Source organism: Nesoenas mayeri, assembly GCF_963082525.1.
Source record: "Nesoenas mayeri genome assembly, chromosome: 3".
NCBI classification, from domain to species: Eukaryota; Metazoa; Chordata; class Aves; order Columbiformes; family Columbidae; genus Nesoenas; species Nesoenas mayeri.
Genome location: NC_137544.1, coordinates 91778804 through 91803071, shown reverse-complemented (window position 1 = coordinate 91803071; position 24268 = coordinate 91778804). Strand labels below are relative to the sequence as shown.

At 37.5% G+C, this 24268-nt stretch overlaps 1 protein-coding gene across 1 annotated transcript in view; it reads left to right on the top strand.

Moving 5' to 3' along the window:
- The window catches only part of PRKCE (protein kinase C epsilon), a gene marked incomplete at both ends in the record, with an annotated part of 289843 nt that overhangs the window by 164485 nt on the left and 101090 nt on the right, over positions 1 to 24268 (top strand). The window contains 5 exons of the mRNA XM_080341232.1: positions 17414 to 17573; positions 18742 to 18776; positions 19942 to 20024; positions 21578 to 21710; positions 23967 to 24109. Coding sequence (XP_080197358.1) covers positions 17414 to 17573; positions 18742 to 18776; positions 19942 to 20024; positions 21578 to 21710; positions 23967 to 24109 — 554 coding nt within the window. The remainder of the gene's footprint in view (positions 1 to 17413; positions 17574 to 18741; positions 18777 to 19941; positions 20025 to 21577; positions 21711 to 23966; positions 24110 to 24268) is intronic.

The window sequence follows — 24268 nt, the reverse complement described above, 5'->3', positions numbered from 1 at the left end:
GCGAGGGATTGGTGGAAAGGGAGATTCAGTGTTTGGCAGTGTTAGAAGAAAAAGGAAATATTTTAGGAGAAATGCTATTTTTCAGGGGTTAGAATTAAATGAAAGAAATAACAGTGCTGTATGTAAATAAAGAAATAAATATTTTTTTAAATTAGCAAGTCATTATTAGCTTAGTCCAATATAACCTGTTATTTCATTTTTACATAGAAGGAAAACTTCTCTTTTAATTTTTTAAGGAAGTCTCACACTTGCTGAGATACGTTTTTTTTTTTAATTTTGTTAAGACTAAACTACAAAGCACCTCAAAAACCTGTTCCAAAGAGCTGTTATTCTGAGAATCATTACTTTTATATGTGTAGAGACAGATTCTTTTTGTGTGATTTTACAACAATATAATTCAGAGCTCCTGCCAGTTTATCAGAGTCAGTCCCTGACCAAGACCATTATATTTTAGGACAATACCCAGTTTCTGTCTGAGGGGGAACAGCTGTCTTAAAGGTAGCATTCTCTAAAAAGATGAATGATAAGCTGGAATAGTTGGGACCAGTGGTATAACACCATGTTAAAATGGATAACTTATCAGTAGCTATTAGTAGGAATTCTCCCTCTTGTTGCATGCATGACCAGACAAGTGATGTTCTGCAATGTCAGCATGGAGTTACACGTTGTGGGAATGAAGAGAGATATGTGATATAACTACAACTAGAGATTTTCACTGGTCTGAAGCCAAGTGCTTCTTGCATCTCATGATTACCCCCTTATTTTTAAAACTTGCAAATGCCCAGGTCAGTTTATTTGGATGGTTCCATGTTCTGGAAAGCGTGCATCATGAGGAGCTTCTGGTGCAGTGGTGGAGCCACACACCCTTTCACTGCTGGTGGTGGGCAGCAATGATCTGCTGATCTCCATCTGTTCAATGAGACCAATGTAAAATGGTGATCTTACTACTTTTATTCTGTGATACAGCTTTCTACATCTTTCTAAATCACCTACAATCCATTTTCATCGAACCCACAGCTCTGGCATAATAATCGTAATGTTTAAAATGGCCTCTCTTGAACCAAGATTTATTTTCCCCCTGAGTTTCCAGGAATGTTTTCTATGCTGTTTTCCTTGCTTCTGGTAAAGATAAATACAATGCAAAGGGAGGATCATATTCATGTTTTTGTGTCTGTCTTTTTGTCTAAGGGACAAGTGTAATTTGTATTGCTTGCTGGAATTGATACTGGAATAATTATTTTAAATAAGTTTAGATGCTGCTAAGAATAGTGCTAATGCTTGCTCAGTGCAATGCTTTCTTCCCACTAATGTCCTGTGTGGGATGACTGAAAATTGCTTAGATACATCTAATTTTCGTGGCCCATTTCTGTGACTTCTTTTGCCATCGTGAAACAAGGGATTCTTTGCGTACCAAGATGATATTCTTGCGTGTAGGAGAACAAGCAAACCGATGCTGCAATGCAGACATGTTGGGCCAAGTTACTGAATACGGGCAGCTATTCTTAATACCTCTGCTTTTGGATAGGGGATTTAAAACACATTTAATGTAGCTGGGTTCAGACAGTGTCACCGCATCTTATAAAATCTGTCCTTTCTAACAGAAGCATTTTCTAATGTAAGTTTGTTATGGTGGTCTCACAAATGGAGGATCACAAAATTATTATTCACAACTGACTGGTTTGGATTCACTGTGTCATGTAAGATTTTCAAATTCAATGAGTTTTCCAAGTAAAAGGTTTAGTTTGGTGTGTTGGATGTGGTGTTGCTGGGGACTTTGTAATGACTCCAGGACAAGCAGTGAAGAGTCACTTTAAGATATTTTGTGGAGTAATTGAATCTTGAAATGCTATGTTTCTGTTTCCTTGCATTTCTTTTATACTTGTTAAAAACAGTCTTTAGTTTTGTTTTTTTTTTCTCTTTGTAGTTAAAATCCTTTGTTTACTGGGCTTGGGTGTGAAATAAAGAAAAAGGCAGACTATAAACATGGCTTTATTTAGTTGAAATTACCTTAACAAATTGGTTTTTTCTGTCTTTCGTTCTTTCTTTCTTAAAATGCATTGCATGTTTTTATTTGGCTACTGGTATGCTGATGGAAAAGACCATGTTTTATTCAAGAAAAGTTCAGAGAAATCTTTTCAACATGTAAGAATATATTTGATTTTTTGATAGTTATTTACTGAAGGAAGAAGGATACATTAGCTCTAACATATGCAATTTTCATAGTAAAGTTTCTACTCTGGAGGACGATCTTCTTAGGGCGTTGGTTTTGTCTCTATTAAGGAGGAAGCTTCATTCTTTTCTGAATTGAAACAATTGTAAAAAACTATTTCATGAGTGCAGCGGTGTGTCATATGGGTAGTCAAGTCAGAGGCTTCAGCTGTAGAGCTGTCACAATCTTTTTTTTTTTCCTAAAAAAAAGTAGGAGCTTTTCTCTAGAAACCCTTTTTCTAAAGACAACCAGCGTTAAAAGGATTTTTTCGAGGAACTTCTGACACCTTCTTAGGTAATTCACACTTAGAGAAAGTAAGTGGGAAATCAAAATCTCTTTGAAACCAACTTGGAAATGCTGCCATATGTCTTAGTTCTCTTGAGATTATACAAGTTACAAAAAAAAAAAGGGAGGCAGGGAATAATTTAGACCTCCAGCTTTCAACTGCCGCATCCTTCAACCAGGCAGTTCTGGGATCTGTTAAATCAAATCTCCATACACCACACTTCCCAGCTTGTGAACTGATAGGTGATACAGCTTCCCGTGGTGGGATTTAAGTTTACCATGGGAACAGCTAAATCGGTGACAGCGGCAATAGGGAGGCACTGAATCTATTTTTTAACTTGCAGCCAGCTGACTTTCACATCCTTATTCAGCAACCTGATAAGGCTAAGTGAAAATGAATTATGTAGTGTTTGAATATGAGCAGAGGTGCTTGGGAAACCAAAGGGGACAGGAGGGGTTTGAGAGCATGGGCTGTGACTTGAATTTAAGGAAAGCTTTTTCGAAGTGTCTGCTATCTCTTGACCTGTTAATAAACAAAACAGTAAATGGAGTCAAGTTTTAGAGGTTAGTGTTTTACAATTGCTAGAACATTTTGTATCCTTACAGTTTGGTCATAGGCAATCGAGATTTCTTTTTTTATCTCAGTTTTAAGTAAACTGAGCCAAATTCTGCTTGGTTTAATGTATGTCTTGCTGTTCTCTGGCTTAACTGTAGGGCTGTAACCAAGGATAGATCTTATCCTCGTGTGACTGGGCACATAGAACATTAAGATGTCCGCATAGTTGTCCTTTGTGCTGCAGTCAGTCTCCTTGTCATTCACCTTAGAGTATCTAGAGGTAGTACCTGTGTTGGGAAGCAGGGTCAGCGCTGAATGGAAAATAGAGCACCGGAATAGAAAGAGGATAATTAAATCAGCAGTCATTGCAAGAATTGCTTTCTCTCTCTTTTCATTGTCTGATTTAGTTTCTGGTCCAAGTTGCTTGGATCTTGAAGTAGCATTTGATACATTTCTGCTGAAGGAGAGAAGAAAAAGTTTCAGTGTTTTTTCTTCGTTCCATTTTCTTTCAGCTACAGTATACAGATGCACAGCCCAGAGTTTAACAAATATTTTTCTTGGAACTGTTACAGTTTTAAGAAATGTCAGACGTAAGCTTTCTCCCACACACATTGATTAATTCTTGTATAGAGTCTTCACATATATTTTATAAATAAGCTTTCAGTGAGTGCTGTGGGGATTTGTTAGTACTAAACTGCTTTTAGTTTGGGGAAGTGACAAAAGAGGATTTGCTGAAGGAGAAAAAAAATCAGTTAATTTAGAGTAATGTAATAGAATACAATATGTAACCATCTTGACTTGCTAATCTGACTTTCTGTACCTGTTCTGCATAAACATAGTGTGAACTAGGTTTAACTGTCACATATCTGAATAAAAGAGTAGGGGCTCTAAAGCATTATCAATTTTTTGAAGTTGGTTGTTTCAGTGAACTCGTTGGCTCAGTGTCTTTGGGAAAACCTTAGTAAGTCTAACGTTTGCTTGCAGGAGAATATCCATTCTCCCAGAGCACTACAAGGCAGGTATCTAGAACCTTGTGGAAAAAATGCAGATCTTGAATGCTTTTCTATAACTAACTCATTGTGCATATATATCTGCTAGCTCTTATATATGAGTTTTCTGTAATAGAGAGAGTTACCTTTTCTTTGCAGCAGATGAGTAGAAAGGAAATTAATTTACTGGTTGATGATAATGCTAAACTCAGATTGGCCTTGGAGTTGGGGCCGTTGACTGTTGTGAGCCGCATTGCTCACATTTCTCCCACGTGGAGCGAAAAGGGTGTTCTCTTTCATCAGCTCTAGGTTCACATTCATCCCTCCTGCCTTCTTCCCTCCCTCCCTTTGATGTCCTATTTCTTGCTGAGTTTTTCTCCAAAGTGAGAGGGTTAAAACTATGATTCCATATTGGTCATTTCTCTTTTCTTATTTTCTCGATTCCCACAGTAAGGCACCTCATCATCTAACATCCCACCCTTCCCACTTGCCAGCTGCTTCCATCAGTAAGTTCTTAAGTATTTTTGAATATTACATCGGTTTTACAGAGCTATGAGAAACAAAACGCATCTGAATGCATCCGTCGCCTCTTCAAAGGCTGTTTGCCAATTTTTCTCCTCTGTGAATATATTTTTTTATTAGAGATTTAATCTACCATGGTTCAGGAAAAGTCGCCCACATTCCATTAGACTAGTTCAAGCAGTTGATGCTTAAAAACCTTTCTGAAATTCTGACTCTGCTGGAAATTAGGTGTCCAGCAAAGCATCTTTTCATAAGCCAGAAGCACTTTTCACTTTATATGAAAGGTTGAGCCACATGCTCACCGAGTTACTGAAAATGTAAAAGACACTGATATATCTGTCTTACGGAAAGGTTAGAGAATTTAAATAAATATGGAAGCACTGGAGGAAGACTGGAGTATCAAAACAACAGCAAAAGCTAGGAACAAATAAGTCTTTATAATCTTTTTCAAACACAGTTTTGTCTTCTGCCCCTGTGTCTCATATAGTAAGATGCAGTTTGACCAACCCCATAGTGATTTAAAAACATGTATCCAGGTTACAGAGACAAGTAAGATCTTCCATAATAAAGCTGGAAAGAGTGTTCTCCCCTAGAACTTTTGTGTGATTTTCAGTCTTTACATGTATTGATGTCACATTTTTCAAGGTTCTCTGCGTAAACTGCGGGCTAGATACATGTTGCTTTGTTTAGCAAGAGCCAGGATTCTCATGTAATTAAGTATTTCAGCTAACACACTATGCCAGACGTCAAATACTGCAAAATTTTGCCGAGAGTCGTAGAAAGCAGGAGTGAGATCCCTTTACTATTTTTCTGCTTGAAGTCCTGCAAAGGAAAAATCAGCAGTACATTTGTGAGTAGCAACCTATTATTAAAAATTAGAGCACACGATGGAGCTGGTAGCAAATACATTATAGGCCCCACATGCCTTCTGCAAAAGCAAGGTGAGGTAACACTGTGGTCTGATCTTATTAATCTGCTTTTTATCATTATGTGGATTTCAAATGGTAAAATAACCTATATATTGAAATCCAAAAGCAAATAAGAAACCTTAAAACTTCTCTTATTTGATCTTGTCTCTGAGAAATACTTGATCACGGTGGTGGTCATCCTGCTGTCCCTGTCCTGTGTCAGTCTTCTCCCCAGTAAAAACCTATATGACACATTCAGGCTCTATTGACAATATGCAAGCTCACCATTTGCAATTACCTCAAGATGCTGTGCCTATAAGCCTGTCAGGGAAAAAGGAGATACTGTTTAGCACGTTTCCATTTTTCACCCTGCAAAAGATGAGTACATTTAACATGTAGCAGGGCAGGTAAGTGGTGCTTTAAATATTGATAGATTTCCATTTAAATCCGTGGCACAGTAAATACACTCTTTCATGTAGGCATATTCAGAAATGCTTTGCTAAATTGGGGTTTTGAAGTAGTATGCTGATAATAAATCATATGAGTACTTCAGGATTTACATAATATATCTATTATTGTTCTTTGAATGGAAATTAGTAATAATATATTTAATGTTGAAAGACATAGATGTGAGAGCTGCTTTAATAGCACTGCTTGTGAGTCAGAGACATTCCTAATTAAGCCTCTGTTGTGTGCATGTGGGGGGCTATCAGGATAAGAAAAATTCCTCCCACATTTGCAAGAAAAACAATGGAAAGAGAGAATGAGTTCTATTGCTGCTGATTTTTGCCTCTTACAAATGATTGCAAGAATTGCCCACTTAGGAAATGAACAGAATGAACGTATCGGTGGAGGGTGACAGGATTGTCATAATATGGCCCTTAGTAAAAGATGTAAACCAGAAGGAGCAATGACATGTTGGAACATGAGTAGAAGTGTATTATGGGTAATATATTGGGCAAAAAATGGAAAAGTAGTGATGGATGCTGTTTATTGGTGGCAGCTGATGGGTAACATTAATATCTTTCACTTGTTTTATTCAGTTCCACAGTAGAGTTATGAGAAATGAAAAGTCCAGAAGTCCTGTAGGCTCCAGCACCCTCCGTCTGAGACAGAAAATAATCTGTGCAGTTCAAGTGAGATTCCACTCTTTTACCTGTTGGGTCCCCTGCAGGCTCCACTGCAGAGCAAAGGTGTATCCTGTGTTTCTACCATGCAGAACCAACTTAAGATACAAGTGGTGAAATCGAAGGAGAAACATGATTTGAACTGCTACAAGTTATATTAGAAAGCTTGATCTTTCTGTCAGGCTGCCTGGCTGCCTCCATGGGGTTGCTCTCAGGGTTTCCTTGATGCAGACTCAGTGCCCCAGGTTGCCATGGTGGGATTGTCTCAGAGCATACTTTGGTGACACCCCAAGCCCCAGACATTCCTGCAGACATTCCAGAATTTTCTCAGGTTTGGCTTCATGGCTAGATGGAGAGCTGGCATTGAGGAGTTCAGACACCAGTGGCAACCAGGTCCTTGTTTCTAACATGTATCATGATACTATGGTGCATTCTCTAACTCAAAAATTGCCAATAATATAAGAACAAGAAATAATTTAACAGTGGCTGGATACTGTTTCGATGGACAGCCTGAAATATCAACTTACTTCAGAGAACAGTGCCTTTTAAGTTAGTTTGAAATAAAAACAGCTTGCTTTCTTGTTTTAATACTGAAAGATTTCTTTGAAATCTTTGAAATGTTAATAGTATTGCAAATTATTTGTCTAAGCAGGCAAAGCTCTGTACAGTTACAGTGATATAAACAGGTGTTATCTGGCAAATGGTGGCTATGAAGATGATTGTCTCGTGTTATTTCTAATAACACATCCTACTGCTTGGGGTCAAATCCTCTTCTGTTTATCAGAACCATTAGTCTCGTCAGTGGGTTTACCTACACAAGGGTACAGATGCTTCATGTCATGGCTTTCATGCTGTTGGGGCAAAATCACTTCCAGATTTCTACAGCCTCTATTTTAATTTGTTGAAAAATATCATTGCCATAATCTGAAAGTATAAGAAGAAAGTCTGTAAATATTAATGTATCACAGTCATTCTGCCTGCCCTCAAAACTCCCTTTGACCTTCCTGAGCGTTTTTTGAGCAAAGTATTCAGGATTCAGTGCCTTTCTAATTTTCCCAAAATTAGTCAGGCTGATGGGTAGAATTCTTCCTGCTTGGGATAAATGAGCTGCTAAAAGATCTTCTCTGGCTTTCTCAGTTATCATGTGGGCACTGTGTGAGGCTCTCTTGAATCACAAGCAGTTCTGCAATGGACTCCATCTGCCCCATGGAGAATACAAGTTGTTAGTACTTTATTGAGAAACAAATGTAGAAGAATAAAAGGAAAATGCAGAAAGGATCACTTCTCCAAAGTAAACTTACTGAAGTTTCTGTACTTCTAATGTCTGCAAAGGTGACACCTCAGAATGGTGTATTTTCTAACTGTAGGGAAGAAGATTTCACTTCTGCTATGAAGCACTCTGAAATCTGAATTTGTGTAATGTATATCACAGCACTGAGCTTTGGTGTGGGGTATACCATTATAAGCCATGTTTTGAAAGCCATCATGTAGGTCATACACTGTAGGTCCTTAATGCAGTTATGTGGAATTAAGAGATTTAACATGGAGATTTTAGCACAATTGAGCCTATTTACAGGCATTTCTAAACTCAGATGGAAGGAAATTGTCACTGTCAGGAAAGGGATCTGGAAATGGAATCGATGGTGAGATTCAGTAGCTTAAAGGCAGGAAGTGTTTTTCATTCCCCTTTTTACCTTCAGATATCACAGCTTTTCTGCAACTAGCATGAGATTCGGGTATCCATGGGGACCTGTATAGTTCAAAGCAGCTTCTGTCTTGCCATGGCCTGAGAAGGATGCAAATTTCTACAATTCTCTCTTCTGTGGCATCTTACTGTGTCTCTGGCCATCCCCATCCCCTAGTCTTTTGCATGATGTACAACAGGATAATGGTTGTCTTGCCACAGATGCTGCAGTAGTTTCTGTGCTGGCAAAAAATTGCTTTTTTTCAAGTTGCCATTCACTCATCAAGCATAATTTACTGCAAAAGGATTGAGGCTTGCTGTTAGCAAAACGGCCTGTCTGCAAGAGGAGTGAAACAAGATACGGGAACACACTGTCGATTTTCCCTCACTGTAGATTTTGAAGAATCATTAGAAAAATGGAAGTTGAGGGTGTCTGAAGTACATGAGACCCTTCCCCACTGCAGAGGGCTGGGCTCAGGCGTTTCCTAGGTGCCTGCCACTTACGCCTCTGTTATTCTATAGGAAGGAACAAAGCTGGTGTTGAAAGACTATTTCAGAAACAACTCCATTCTGAAAGACCAGAAACCTTAGTCATACAAGGTTCTGTTTCATCTCATTCTACGTAGCTTTTGCAACTACGAGAAGACTGCTGAACTTCTCTGATCTGTCACAAACACATGCTTAAAATACTGTCATTCAGGATCTGTCTGGTTTAATAGTTACCTCTGGGAAAAGGGCTTTGTCCTGAAATTTTCACAATGCTTGTTTTCCTTCTTAGCATCACAACACCATTTCCTTTCCAGGAGCTGACAAAGGCCAGCAGCTCAGGTGTTGACCCTGCAAAGAGGTCACTTGATCCTGCAGAAACTTCCATAGCCTGCCTGGGGTTCTGTTAAAATAAACATGCATGTGTACGCCACTTTGAAAGTTCACGTTCCACAGCAGCCTTGGCTGTGAGGTTTTGTCGCATTTTCCTTCTTTCCTTGGAGACAGCAAAAGGACATACGAGTGTGTGTCACGAGACTACTGACCGCCACCTCTGCAAGTGGCTGAGCGTGCTCTGAGGAGCAAACTGCAATCATATTGCAGGACATGTTTGCAGACTTGCAGCAATAAGTGTGGGGAAATCTGGTCTCAAGGATGGCTTTTGGTCTGATCATAATCATAACAATCTTATAATAATAATAATAACATAATGTATTATGTTCATTCAAAATATCATTACTTTTTTAGCTTTAGTAAGCAGTTGATTTCATAACAGCTGTTGCACCTTGTTATCCTGTCAGGACTTAACGCTATCAATACTAACACCAGGTTACTAATACTACTCATTACTAACAGTGTATCACCATGAACTGAATGTCACTGCCACAAACTAAACTAATTTTCTTCCTGTAAGCTTATCATGTGAAGTTATGGCACAAAAACTGTTCTACATTTTGCAAATTATTATTTTAAATTGCTAGTTATAACATGAGTAGACCCATTACATTCCATGGAGTAAGATTTTTCTCTTGATTAATAACTTTATATAGAATACATAACCATATGTAGAATACATTTCCACCTCTCTGATTTCAATTGCAGATTTATTGACATAAGGGCATTGTTTTTAGAGTGAGGCTGTTTGTTCCTCCTGAAAGATAATGCTGGAAGACCAAAATAACCTTGGTTAGCATTGATTTTTTTCCTCCCCTCTCTTTTTTCCTCCTCCACATTGTCTCTGACGTCCTCTCCTTTCCAACTGAAAAAGCTCTAAATTCTGTCTTGTGGAAAATGTCTTAGGAGTTGAAATTTTATTTTAAAAACCTTGCGATGTGAAATGGACTTCTCAGAAAACCTGTGATATTTCTAACAATGTAGCTTCTTTTGCCAAATAAAATGTAACATGAAAATTGTAGCTAAAAGTTTATTTTAGGAATACCGTATTTCTTAAATACTACCAATAAAGAAATTGAGAGGAAATCAGAGGATCTGTCTCCGATTTGCTTATTTTGTGGATCTGGCAGCTGTTTATCTGTAGGAACTGCTACATTTACCCTCTAAGACGAGGGCAATACCCTCTCATCTCTGTGAGCCCCCAGGGGCCTAAAAAATGGATGTAGCACCCTATATTTATATCCATCCCTGACCAGTTGTCCAGTCAAGAGTTCCTATAGAACAGGAATCTATTCATTAAATATTACATTTATCAAAACATGCTGTATGGTCATCCAAAGGTGACCATGTATAATTCCATGCTGTTAGTACCTTAAACCTGTGTAAATTGTCACTAATGCTGCAGGCACTGTGCAGGTGGAGAGCAGAAACATGTGAGGGCTCATCTCGACGGCTTTCTTAAGGAAATTCTCAAAGTCATTTGAAGGAGAATTTTGCTTGAATACATGTGGGAGCTCAGTCTTCCCCAGGCTCTGCTGCAGGGAGCGGGTGGGCCACAGCTGGGGCAGCACTGGCTGCTGCATCTGTGGTGTCAGGTACCAGGCTCCCTGCTCCTGGTTTTGGATGCTTGGTCCAAATATTGCCAGCCCGCAAGGCTGGGACATTTCTGAAAACTAAATCAGACTTCTCTTACCAATGGCAAGACAAGGGGTAATGGTTTCAAACTGGAACACAGGAGGTTCCACTTAAATTTGAGAAGAAACTTCTTCTCAGTGAGGGTGACAGACACAGGAACAGGCTGCCCAGAGGGGTTGTGGAGTCTCCTTCTCTGGAGACATTCAAAACCCGCCTGGACACATTCCTGTGTAGCCTCATCTGGGTGTTCCTGCTCTGGTGGGGGGATTGGACTGGATGGTCTTTCGAGGTTCCTTTTAATCCCTGACATTCTGTGATTCTGTGTGCTGAAATTGCAGTCGGACCTTCAGGACCTGTAAGACTCTTTAGTACTCCTGGACTTTATGTTCTCCTTTATTAAGTGAATTAAATGGGAAGGTATTTCTGTGTCAAAGAATGTGGGGAGTTACTGTTGTTCCTTCAGCTTTGAGGGAGCTAATGAATGTGTTCCTGATAATAAATATGTGTGTAGAAAAGGCTTAAACTGTGTAAATAATCATTTGGATAGCATTATAGTTTGGTTTGTTTGCTGGTGGGTTTGTTTTGTTTTGTTTTTTGGTTTTATGGGGTTTTGGTTTGTTTTGGTGGGTTTTTGTTTTGTTTGGGGTGGTTTTGTTTGTTTGTTTATAAAGGGAAAGTAAAACAAGCCCTGAAACAAAACTGTGTGCCTGTCATGAGCCCAAACCATTTATTATCTGTTTGCATGTCAAGGGAAGTCTTTAAATACATAGAAGCAGGATCTCTCTTTTAGACAAGATTTAAGCATTTAAAAAGAAGCATGTGTTTGAAGGCAAATAAATTTGAGCCTGAGCCCATGCTACAAAGCCACCCACCATACTTAGGCTTGATATACTTTAAAATGCAATTCTTCAATGCATTCAGTAGATAGCTCGTGTTAACAGACATGACTTGTCAAGACACCTATCTTTTCTAAAACTAACCCATTCTGTGAGCATTTTTTCATTTCTTTAGTAACACTCATCATCTTTGTTTTTTTCAACAATACAGCCTTATCTAAGGATCTGATTCTTCTCCTATTAAACAAGAAATTTCCTGACAGCTTTCTTTAGATTTGAGATACAGTAAGCAAAACCTGTATGTTTATTCCTTGTTAATGAAATAGGCTGGAAATATACGTTTAGAAAAAGTCTTAGCATAATTGCATGCTCTTACTATGTAGTCTTAAACTGTGATAAACTAACCGGTTAATTTGTGTTTTCAACAGTAACAGCTTTATGAAATTAGAATGTAGCATTTACCTTCTTGGTTTTTATCTCAAAGTTACAAAATTAGTTTGTTGCATAGCTTTTTGAAGCAAGGCTTTTAAAAGCAAGGAGAAACAGAAATGTAAATATATAAGGAATTTTTTTTAGCTTTTTTTCTTTAAAGAAGATTAAAACCTTAAAGGCAAATCCTGTAACAGTTTTTGCCTGGAGAAATCTTGATGATGGTATATATGCTTCTACTGTAGAGGCCCAAACCAGAGTATTGGAATAATCCTTTGAGATCTAATTTTGATGCATAATGATCTGGTTACACTCCATTTTGGAACCTGAGGAGTCCTGGAAATGGTTCCTGCCCCTTCTCACTTTCCAACATAACTTTAGGTGAATTATCTCTCCTGCCTCAATATCCTTCCTCCATTTAGATGTTATATGTTGCTAAAACAAAAGCTTTATTTCTGTACATGCATACTGGTTAAAGTGGTCAGCTTTAAATATTATGCAAAAGCTTCGTCTTCAGCACTAAAACATCAGTATAATCATTGTTGCTTTGCTTTCGTTGTTGGATTAGTCACTGTTGTAGTTACTAAGAGTGGGGTTAAACCAGCTGGTGTTTCTGGATGCTGGTTGTAGTTAGGGATGACAGCAATGGGAACACACCCAAGAGGTGTCCAAGTTGAAAGTCACTTTGCACCAGAAGAGCTGTGGAGGTGTCAGTGTTTTCTTGCTGGGGGTTACCTGGCAGCTCGACCAGCTACTGTGAGTGTTACCATTGTACATGACCTATGGTTTGGCTTCGATGGTCAGTAGCCATTTAATTACAACATCTGATTTTATTTTTTCTGTTCTCCAAATAGTTTCTCTGTTTGGTGCCAATCCCCTCCAGATTCCACAATATGTTCCCTTTTAGAAGCCGCATTCTGAGCAATAGCAAATGCTGAAAGACCTGTCTCTGTGTGTAATCTTTCTTTTTCTGCAATATTTTTTCCTTTTTTGTGTTTTTGGAATTCTGTAAGTACTTGCAACAGAGAAGATATGGAATAGCGATACCACATTTTGCTACCCAGGATAATTCTATCTGTTGTGGTTAGTGCTCCGCACTGAACCTTCTCATTTATGCTGGAACCATTTTAGTATGAAATGAGACCTGACATATTCCAACCTTTGTTATTTGGTGTACAGAGTCATTTTCTGCCAATCTTGCCGGCTTCGAGGGTTAGGGGATATTCTGTGTTACCTTCTTATCTTTTAATTTCTGACTTATAATACATACTTAAGAGATTCTACAAGATTAACAGTGTTAAACGTAATTCCAGACAGTTCATTTAAACATCCTTTTTGCAAGTATTTATGAATTTAGGACAATTTTGCTTTCCAGATAATTCTGACTTTTTTAAGACTTCTCTAAGAGTTTGGAGTTCACTATATAAGTCTTTTCAGTCTCTGAAATTGTAGGCAATATGTTTGTATGTGCATATGAGTCTATAAAAGCAATTATATACTATTGTTTTCCAAATAACTCAAGACTTACTCATGGCTGCAATTAGAAGAAGTAGTGGCATTACTGGATATAGTTTTGAGATTAAATTAGTTCTAGATTTGCCAGTTCTCAAGTACCAGCATATAAAGCCTAAACTCTGTGTGCTGCATTGACAGTATTTTCTGTGAACACTTGGAAATCATAATGAGCCTTTCTTACTCCATCTTTTGAAAATGGAAGTTAAATAAATGTATTTTAAAAAGATAAAACTGAATAATATAAGTGGTTGAATGACTCTAAATCAAAACAGGGAACAGAATGTACTTTACATAAAGAAAGAGATTTGCTGAGAAAATGATAACCTTCTGTGACTATTTAGGAGAAATACTGTGAGGAGAAATTGTTGTTTATATTGGAACTTGCTTATAGACTGACTACAGCAAATCTACTTAATTTTCATTTCAACTCCTCTGCTAAGAACAGAAATGCCACGATTAGGCAGCATGCAGTATCCTAATGGTAATAACTAGAATCTGTTGTATACCACTGTAAGACTTTTAAAAATACATTTAAAGGCCACTTTTGTTTGGGATGCTAATATTTTCTATAGCACATCTTGTCAGTATCATGCAAATATTGCGGATTTTCCTAAGTATTCTCTGTTTTCTGATAACATTTAATGATCTCTGCTTATTGCTTGTGAACAAAGAGAGAAGTTTGTGGAGAAGCAGTGTAGCTCCCTTTCATAGAAGGGGTTGGACTGTTCTCCCAAGTAGCAAGTGATAGGACAAGAGGAAATGGCCTCAAGTTGCACCAGGGAAGGTTCAAGTTGGATATGAGGAAGCATTTATTCACAGAAAGGGTTGTGAAGCATTGGAACAGGCTGCCCAGGGAAGCAGTGGAGTCACCATCCCTGGAGGTGTTTAAAAGACATATAGATTAGTCTCTTAGGGACATGGTTTAGTGCTAGATTTAGATTATTGTTTGACTTGATGATCTTAAGTGTCTCTTCCAACTAAAATGGTTTTATGATTCTATGGAAGCAGGTTCCTGTGATCCACAACCATGCTGTGAATCATGGAAGACATGGCTGTGTTTTGCTTGAGGACTGTGGAGAAGCATTGCTGATGTGTTTGTGTTGGTAACAGTGAGCAAGCCAGCTGACCTTAATGTAAACTGAGTGGAAAGCTTATGGGTAAATTAAGTTCTCTTGTGACGTGGTCTGCTTTGCTGAAAGGCTGGTGTCCGGTCATCCAGTGTCCCATCATGTGCTGCAGTGCCAGATGCTACTCCAGACAAGTTCTGGTGCCAGCTGATGAGGTGGGGATGCTCTGTGGGCTGTAATGAGAGGTGAGGTGGGGCAGAGTCACCACTGGGGAGTCTCTGCTCTGGAACCTGCGGTTCATCTGTGCAGTTCAAGGCTAGAGCAGGATGCGGGGCAGGGATTTGGCCAAGCGCTGGTCTTTGGTGATAAATGTGGGACAACAGGCTGGCAGGAGAGACAGTTTTGGGGCAACTGACTGACAGACGTCCAACGTTATCTGAGACAGACCAAAAAAACTGCATTTCCCTGAGCTACTCGAGCATCATTCTCACATACAGATTGAGACATTGAGACCTGCCATTTAATCTGATAATTTCAGGACTGGTGTATTGCTTTTATCTGTTTTCAAGCCAGGGCATTTCTGAAAAAGACACTGTTTTGTTGTTTAATTTTAAGCATTGTAAGTGAAAAATCGAAGTTTTAAATACAGAACTGGAAGTAATATAGTAAAATAAATTTTAAGGCTTTGTTGCTAAAAAGAAAATATTGTCATCATATTGTATTTATCTAGCCAAAATAAGAAGAGGGTGGGTTTTTTTTATCAGCTCTGTAAAATTATAGGTGCTTCATCAGTGAATAATTAGCTTAAGAAGAAAAAAGGAGAAAAGCAGTATTGGAGACTGATTATGATATCACGTGTGAACTGTGCACTGTCAGAACATCTTGTTTGTTTCATATAAGAAGATAACTTTTTGGGAACCCTTTCTGGGAGAGTGTGATTTTAACTTTTTCGCATCCAGGCTATATACTTCAGCAAATTCTGCAATCTGGATGATGGCCAAAAGAACAGTTCTGTGTTATTATAGGAAATAATTCTATATTAACTTTACAAAGCTGATGAAAATCTTTTAAAAGTAGATAAATCATTCAGAAGCTGGAAATAGGAGTCTTTGGTAGGACTGCCAAAGACTCACTACATGTTATCTGTGGAAGGCGGTCTTTCCAGGGGCTGTGGTATTTAGTAGACATCAGAGTTTTGCTTAATGCATAAAAATAAACATAACTGATAACTATTTGGTAATTATCTCTTGAAGGGAGACCTGGAGCCATTGCTTTTTGATTGCTCTTTGGCATAAATAAAAGGGGTAACTTTGTGTATAAGTCAGTGTTTATTTACTGAGAGCCCACTTAGAACAGAAAATTAATGCCATTCTGACCATCCCACAGGTGTGTCTTCTTACAGTGAAAACCTACTCTGAGTAAGAAGTTTTTGTAAGATATTAATGTGTCAGGAGCTTCAGCTTTTTAGTGCATAAATGAATTTACTAGTGTGAACAAAGTTGATCTTGATTCATGGGTCTGCGATTTGTATTTTCGCAGGATATCCATCTGTTGGCTTAGTTTAAGACAATTTCTAAGAACTTCTAAATCAATAACTTGAATTTTATAACCATCAAAAATAGGGTTGTTTTTTTTTGTTTGTAAAATAATTTGAGACTATTATAGATTTCAGTTGTTCTCAGACTTTTTTATTTGTGTTATTCTTAAGTACTGTACTGTTGCTTGGAGAACTCATTTGTGTACAGAAAAGCTTGGAACAGACCAAAGCTGGCGTCTTTAGGCCATTGTAATGATGCAGGGTAGCTGAAATTCAGAGAATGACAAGTGTTAAAAACATTTCAAAGTGTTATATGCACTGAAGTAGTGAGTGCAGAGATTCAGTTGACAGTGGATGACTGAACAGGGCCCCTCCAAATCCGATATTCCATTTTGCAGAGATACGAGTGGCTCAAGGAATGCTTGTAATATCTGTCTTCCATTAACAGCCGTGTACTATTCTTCATTGCTAATTCATCCTCGGCATTTGCTTAATGCATACAGAATACCATGGAGGTGTCAGGGATACATTTCAAAATAAAGCCTTGGGAAAAAAGAACTGATGCACTGTGAAGGGTTTTGTCCAAAAGCATTCATTCTTAGATATATCAGCTTCATCTTTTACTTCCTCTACCATTACATGTCATGTACATTTGAAGAGGAACAACTTCCTTCCCTTGAACTTTTTGCTGAAAGTGTATTAGTATCAAAGCGGATTATTAGAGCCTGAAGCTCAGATCGTAATCAGAAATTCTACATAGTAATCACTTCTGGATGGAATTTTTGTTCTGTTTGATAATGTGTATTTGTACTGAGATTTCTGAGTGTATGGGAACCAAGGAATGTTGGTATTTTTTGGTGGATTCTTTTTTTTGGCCCTGAAAGTCAAATGAGATGAGTCTGAGCTGTTTGGAGAATCTAACTGTGTAATTACTGTTAAAGAGGTTGTCAATGTGCTTGGTAGTGATAAAGCACAGAAGACTTATTCCCAGCTTAGCGTGAATTTACAGGTAAAGGTTTAGAACAAATAGAGGTTCCTGTACTGAAATGAAAACCCTTGCCCTCTAGTAACTGATGCTAAAAAGGAAAAAAAAACTACCCAAACTCAAGGAATTTATTTTGCTAGCTAGAAAGGATTCTTTTTATTTTTTGGAGAATACCCACTTACTGCATTTGAGCTTTCCCGTATTTGTGTCTGATACAGCCAGTGCTGATAGTTTTTTCCTCTTGTTTCAGCACCCAAAGACAATGAAGAACGTGTGTTCCGGGAACGTATGCGACCCAGAAAGCGGCAGGGTGCTGTGCGACGCAGAGTACATCAGGTTAATGGACACAAGTTTATGGCCACCTATCTTAGGCAACCAACATACTGTTCGCACTGCAGAGATTTTATATGGTATGACTTCGCTTTCTTTGCAACTCTGAATTGACGAGTTAACATACCCTCCTGTTATGGTAAAGTATAAAATGTGTAGAGTAGTAGTTCTTTTCCTCTTCATTTTAATATTAAGCTGTCATCAGTTTTGCAGACGTTAACTGAAGTGTCTTAAACATCCATAATAAATGTTAGACTTTGTTATATTTGCATTTTTTCTTTTCTGAGCCACAAAGTTCAAGCTTTTCCTGTCTAGTACACACTATAGACTCTAGGTAAACAGCCAGTCTTGTGTCCTGTAGGTGCATAAGTGTAGTTTTAGACCTAATATTAGACCTTTATGTTTTGCCAAGAAGACTAAATTCTTCTTTAGGTGATTAAGTATCACCATCTCCTTCCTAGGTAATGCCAAGCTCCCTTACATCCTACTGATGACAATGGAATATGGGAATATTAGGCATATAATGACCCGGGGTTTTGGGTGTTGGGTGTACAGGTTCTTTCTTATTACAGCAGATAACAAGAACTCCATTTTAGAAATTATTTATATTAGTTCTGAGTACCCACGCATTTCAGATAGGGAAAAGTAGTGGAGATGTTCAGTTTTCAGTTACTTTTCAGAAACTCTATTGAGGTTTTCCACAGTCACCTGGAGGTGCTGATTTGCACCTTAATACACGTGAGATCTGATCTGATCCATAATTAATATTTCTTAAGACTGTGTAATGAATCAGTCTTTCTTAATGTGAAAAGACATTAATTGTACATAAACTCAACTACATTCTTCTAAGAAACGTGTGCAGTTTAGGCTTTAGGTTAGCTAAGGTGATTTCAAGCAACAATATTGGCAAGTGCAATCTTCTGTCTGTTTAGAGGCCTGCTTGATGACTGTTTTCCTGCCTTGTGGCTTCTCTCTCTAGGTACCCTTTGGCTTTGCCTATTTTGTGATAATAAATGTGTCTTTACTTCTGAATCCCTTCATGGTCTGTCTTCCTACCTGTTACCTCTTAGCAACTGAAATGTGGTTCCTACTTTGAACTGATCTCAGTCTAGACAAGCAGTTATCAGATGATAGGTTAGAAAAAGCTATTCTTTTAAACTTGTGCATGTCCAGTAAAGAGAGGAAAAAATGTTTTTCACTTTTAAAAATATATATTCTTCATTTTCTAAAACACTGTTTTGTTTTCAGGGGTGTAATAGGAAAACAGGGATACCAATGTCAAGGTAAGAGGAAATCTATATGGGGACAGTTTGAATATATATATTGTGTTTTATATATAAAAAATATTTCCATCAAGCATTGTATATGTACAGTGTTAAGAATTTAGCACAAGATAATAAGTTTGTCTCATGAAAGATACAGCCTTCACAGAAAGATGCTTCAAACCTGTTCATCTTAGGCAGCATATGTGAGGTAGGGGCACCATTAACGTCACTGAACAGCAGATGCTCGGTGTCTCTTGGTGCACATCCAACTTGGGGGCATATCTGCAGGAGCTGGCTTCTTCATTTTTCACATCTTGCATTATAAAATTGTGAATTCTTAATTCTGCTTAAGATTCTTTGTTTAAAAATGACAGGTAATTGCAAAGACTGTAATTAAATAGATGAGATAATTATAGAGGTCATCATTAAAGAAGGTTATAGCAAAGACTGCAGAAGTGCTTCATTTTCAACTCAATTTTTCAACTCAGCTTGTTGTACTCTTAATTTTTTTATGCAGTCATGTCTTGGGATTATGTTTTTCTACTTCTTGTCTACAAGTAAAAATAATCCAGTTAGTGGTGATTATTTCAGTTACAAAAGATGAAATCTCATTTTAAATAAATGAATGCAAATAATTGTTTTACATGCTATAGTAAGAATTTTCTTTTTGTTACAACAATGACCAAAGCTATAAGAAAATGAAATTCATTATTTCACTCTGAAGGGGTTTTTTTTCACTTAATGACCGTGAATCCCACAATAAGGTAGACCTTGCAATTTTTAATCTTATCTGTCATATCAGCAAATGTTATTCATTGATTAAGTAGTCCATGTGAATATTGACAAAGCATTTGCCTCCTGAAACATTTTACTGTTATCAACTTACGATAATGTGTAGTGGAAAGAATGTTAAGAAAAATTATGATTAATGTTTCAGAAGGTAATTTGTAGTTTTACATACTGAGGTTTTGGGGGATATACTTTAGTTCTCTTAAAATTCATTGGTCTCTCAAAAGTCCAGTATCTTCTGCCTTTGTGAGCCAGACTTACTTAATAGGACTGACCAACTCACCAGTCACCTGCAGCCTTTCAAGTCCCAGCTTTTCTAGTCTTCTAAATTCAGTCTTTTGCTTTAAAATGATTCTTCATGAAAACTCATTCTTTTACTGTTTTTTGTTTATAGTTTGCACTTGTGTAGTCCACAAGAGATGCCATGAACTTATAATAACAAAGTGTGCTGGCTTGAAAAAGCAGGAAACTCACGATGAGGTAAATGTTTATAAAATAAATTTTCTAGATTAAACTTTGTCTTTCATCTCTTCAAAGTAGTGTCATCTGCTCTGTTTGATCAATAAATGTTAGAGACTTTTTTGTGCCCTTCTGATTGTCTTGTGATGTAGCATTTACTTTGGAATGACAGATTACCGTAACAGTTTCATTTACATAAGAATTATACAGCTTTTTTTTTTTTAATTACTCGCCTCTTTTTAACATCTGAATGCTTAAAGTCTCGCTCATTTTCATTTTTAACCTTCTCTGTTTCTGATTTGATACCAGTTTTGTCATTTTAATTCAAAAGAAGCAGGATGGGACCCTTTATCCCTTGACTGCATGTTGTGTGGCTGAGTCATAAGCAGATGATGGGATAGGTAGGATGCTTGAGACTCTTTAATCAACATACAGCTGTCCAGAATTTACTTGCAAAGTCTCACCTCAACAAAGACTGCATAACAGAAGAGCTATGAATGCTCGCTGTCGTGTTCTGTTTTGTGCAACAGGAAGGACCAGCTACCTTTCACTGCAGGATTAGGTGAGGTAGTCTGTCGGTGATCCCAGTTCTTTGGCCATGCAGAAAAAGTACATTTCTTAATTTTATTTGTTAAAAACATACATTTGTATGCTTTTAAAAGCCTAGTTTTAAATTACAAATCAGAGTTATATGTACCACTGGTTTTAAACCACTCTTTCAACTTTGATATGAATTTGACAGAGACTAACTGATCTCATTCTTCCTGCGCAATTCACTACCATTTTTTATACTGGAAGCATTCTTTAGTATCTGATTCACAATCAGTATTTTACATCCAAAACTTGATTGCTTGCATAGGGTTGTGATAAAGGACTGTGTGTGGCTAGCGCTGCTTTTGCGTAGTGGGCACAAGAAGATACAAAATCTTGCACAGATTTATATTCTTAGGCTCCAGACTGATGGAGACTTGTATGCTTTGCTGATACAATGCGCTCATTGTTTAGAAGAGGTACTAGATCACTGGAGAGAAGCCAGTGGTAATAGGAAAGGGAAGGAAAAACATCAAAATAAATCTCCTGCTATGCAGTGGCCACTATAAAAACTTATCAATGACATTCTTTAGTTAGTAAGTAATTGTACCTTGGAATCCCTGAACACAATTAATTATCATTGTCATTTTCATAATCTAAGGGAGAGTGAGACTTGAGAAGGTAAAGGGGTTGTGATGTATTTCTTAGTCCTGTATTTGTTCAGCCTCCTGCTCATAAAAAAACAATTGGGAGTGACTTCCTTGCCTTCCACATTAAGAGATCTTTCCTGATAGCTATGTATTTGTTGTTCCCAGAAGTCTTTATCTCTTGGACAACAGCAGCCTTCCCCATCTTTTCTCCAAATAAAGTAGTGGGAATAACTCTTGAGATGGAGTATGTCTAATGCAAAGATCATAATCTGATCACAAAACTGTTTCACCTTGTTTGAATTGTGTGGTTTAAAAACATAACAGGTTTCAGCATATGCTGATTATCAAGAAATCAGTTATAATTAAATATGCTGTGCTCTCCTTTTTCAGCAAGTGGGATCCCAGCGTTTCAGTGTCAACATGCCTCACAAGTTCAGCATTCACAATTACAAAGTGCCCACCTTCTGTGACCACTGTGGTTCATTGCTCTGGGGTCTTTTGAGGCAAGGTTTACAATGCAAAGGTAAGGATTACCACTTCAGAGCCTTTTGTTGTTTGTGAGTGCAGTAGACACAAAAGACTTCAAGTTTGAACATAATGATTCCAGCTACTTTTCCCTTTAATACTATCTTCAAAAATTACTATTCTGTATTGGCTAGGCTAGGTGGAATCAGTTTTGTGCACCCATATCCAGAAAATGAGGTATTTTGGTATCTACCTAAATCATTCTTTGCGATGGCCTGTCTAGCCCCTCTGCTTCAGAAAGCAAAGGATTCATTATGTTCTGCTGCTTAAGGACTGTGTACTCCATATACTAACTGTGTATGAAGTTACTGCTTCATGTAATTTAGCTGACTAACAGAAGTGCCTGGTTCCACACCTCCTTGTTTCAGTCAGATCCATGTATTCTAAAAGAGGGAGAAAACAGTACAAACACTTACAAAGGAAAGCAATAGTTTAGAAATAGTGAATAAAATACTTCAGTTAGTGGATTGATGGGAGTGATGCCATGAAGACTGTCAGATTTTTCTAAAGTAGCGTGTAGTGGAATTATAAGCATTTTCATTTTGTTACACCTTTATGAATGTGTAGGTCCATCTTCATAAATAGAAAAATAATTTTATGTACACTTCCCAACAACAGGAACGTGGATTCACATACATATGTATAAACATGTAATCTATTCAACATATCCTTTGCAGTATTTGAGTTGTAGGTGAATATCAGAGCTGTAGTATTTCTCCACTTAGTCTGTAAATGTCTTAGTTTCACTTTTATATTCTCTCTGAAATACCCGAGTGGTTCAGTTCCTTTTAACTATAGAAAATAATGTTCTTTCTCATATGTATGCATTTACTGTTTAGCAGATGCATAGAAACAATAATTCAGAGCACCTACATTGCTTTCTTCATGTTCATAATATCAGTGCCTTTGAAAATGCAGTATTATCTGCATGAAATCTAGAACTCACCTGAGCTGGAAATGTCATTTTCTCTGTGCTTTGTTTTCTTTTTTAACAAGTGCAGAACAATGCCTCCTTCGTCAGAGACGTACTCGCTTGCCCAGTGTGGTTATTAACACCATGAAAAGTGTATGCCAGAGGTTTATTCTTCTTCTGGTTTTTCACAGCTTATTCCTGTGCCATTGTTTTACAAAATATGTTCATGAAATTGGACTGTACAAAATTGCTTTATTTCAAACAGTTCAGTTCCTCAATGTCTAGTTATGGATCCTAGGTCAAACATTTTACTTGCCCCAGAGCTTCAGTCGCTGAATATACATACACTGAAAATACCATGGGTAGCAATTTCTTTGTGCTCTTCTTGCGAGCTGAACCATACTTGAAAAGGAAGGGCACCTGCTTTCTGAAGCCCAGGGTTACTGTGACAGGTACAGTGTCTGTGTGCAGTCTGAGGCAAATGTGGTTTGTTTTTTTAGGGCTTATACGGTGAAAGCATTGTTGGTGAACAGTATAGTAAAATGCAACTTTATAAATACATACTTTATTTTTTTCTCTAAAAAGTAATGAATTGAGAAATTTGAGCAATTGACTATTAATGTAGTATTTAATTACACTTGCAGTTTTGCATTCTTTATGCCTTGCTCCACAAGAGGGCACTGAAGTCTAAGATAAAATGTCATCTGCTCTGTGCTATGCTATTTTTAATGGAGTTATGTTCTCCCTCCTGCCCCATAATCTGAAAGCAACATAACCTTTTTTTTCTTACTAGTATGCTAGTTTCGGGAAATGGTATTTAAGAGAAAGTGCTTAGTAAATGGATTGCTGTCTAAAGAAAGAGAATGTCTAACAAGTGCCAAAGATTTATTAAAACTTAAACCACTATTGGTTTTATGCCTGTCTACATTAGGAGTTAATGTACTTGAGTAAAATAGAGTATGAAGCAATAATACATGCGGAACTGATGTTGTGCGCTCAGTATGAGAGCACAAGTGCACTGCTGAAATACGATCTCTGACAGACTTTTCTTCTAATTCAAAGATTTACAGTGTCATTAGACATTTTCATTTGTTCCTGTGTCTGTTCCGGATACTGTGTGAAAACACTGTTCTGCGTTATCATAGCCAAAGAATCATAACCAGGTTAATCATTTTATATTAGCATTCAAGTGTCACTGCAAATCCAGCCAAGTATTTTTTCTACTGAAATTCTATTTATTTGAAAATGTTATTGGTGAGTCCAATGAGATCTGATTTAAGTAAGACAAATGCATGCCAAGGTTGTATTCAATTTACTCTATTACTTTACATTTCACTGCAGTTTGCAAGATGAATGTACATCGACGCTGTGAAACAAATGTGGCACCAAACTGTGGAGTGGATGCTAGAGGCATAGCTAAAGTTCTTGCAGATCTTGGAGTCACTCCAGACAAAATCACTAATAGTGGGCAGAGGAAGAAAAAGGTAATTTTACTTTGTAGTGTTGCATAAGAAAAAAATTATGACTCTGCTGTAACTTCACCAGTTTGGGTTCAATCCTACTCACTTGACTTGCAAAAGATTTTTTTTTTTTCTTTAAGTCAGTACAGAATTAAGATTTGGCTTTCGATTTGTAAGTGCAAA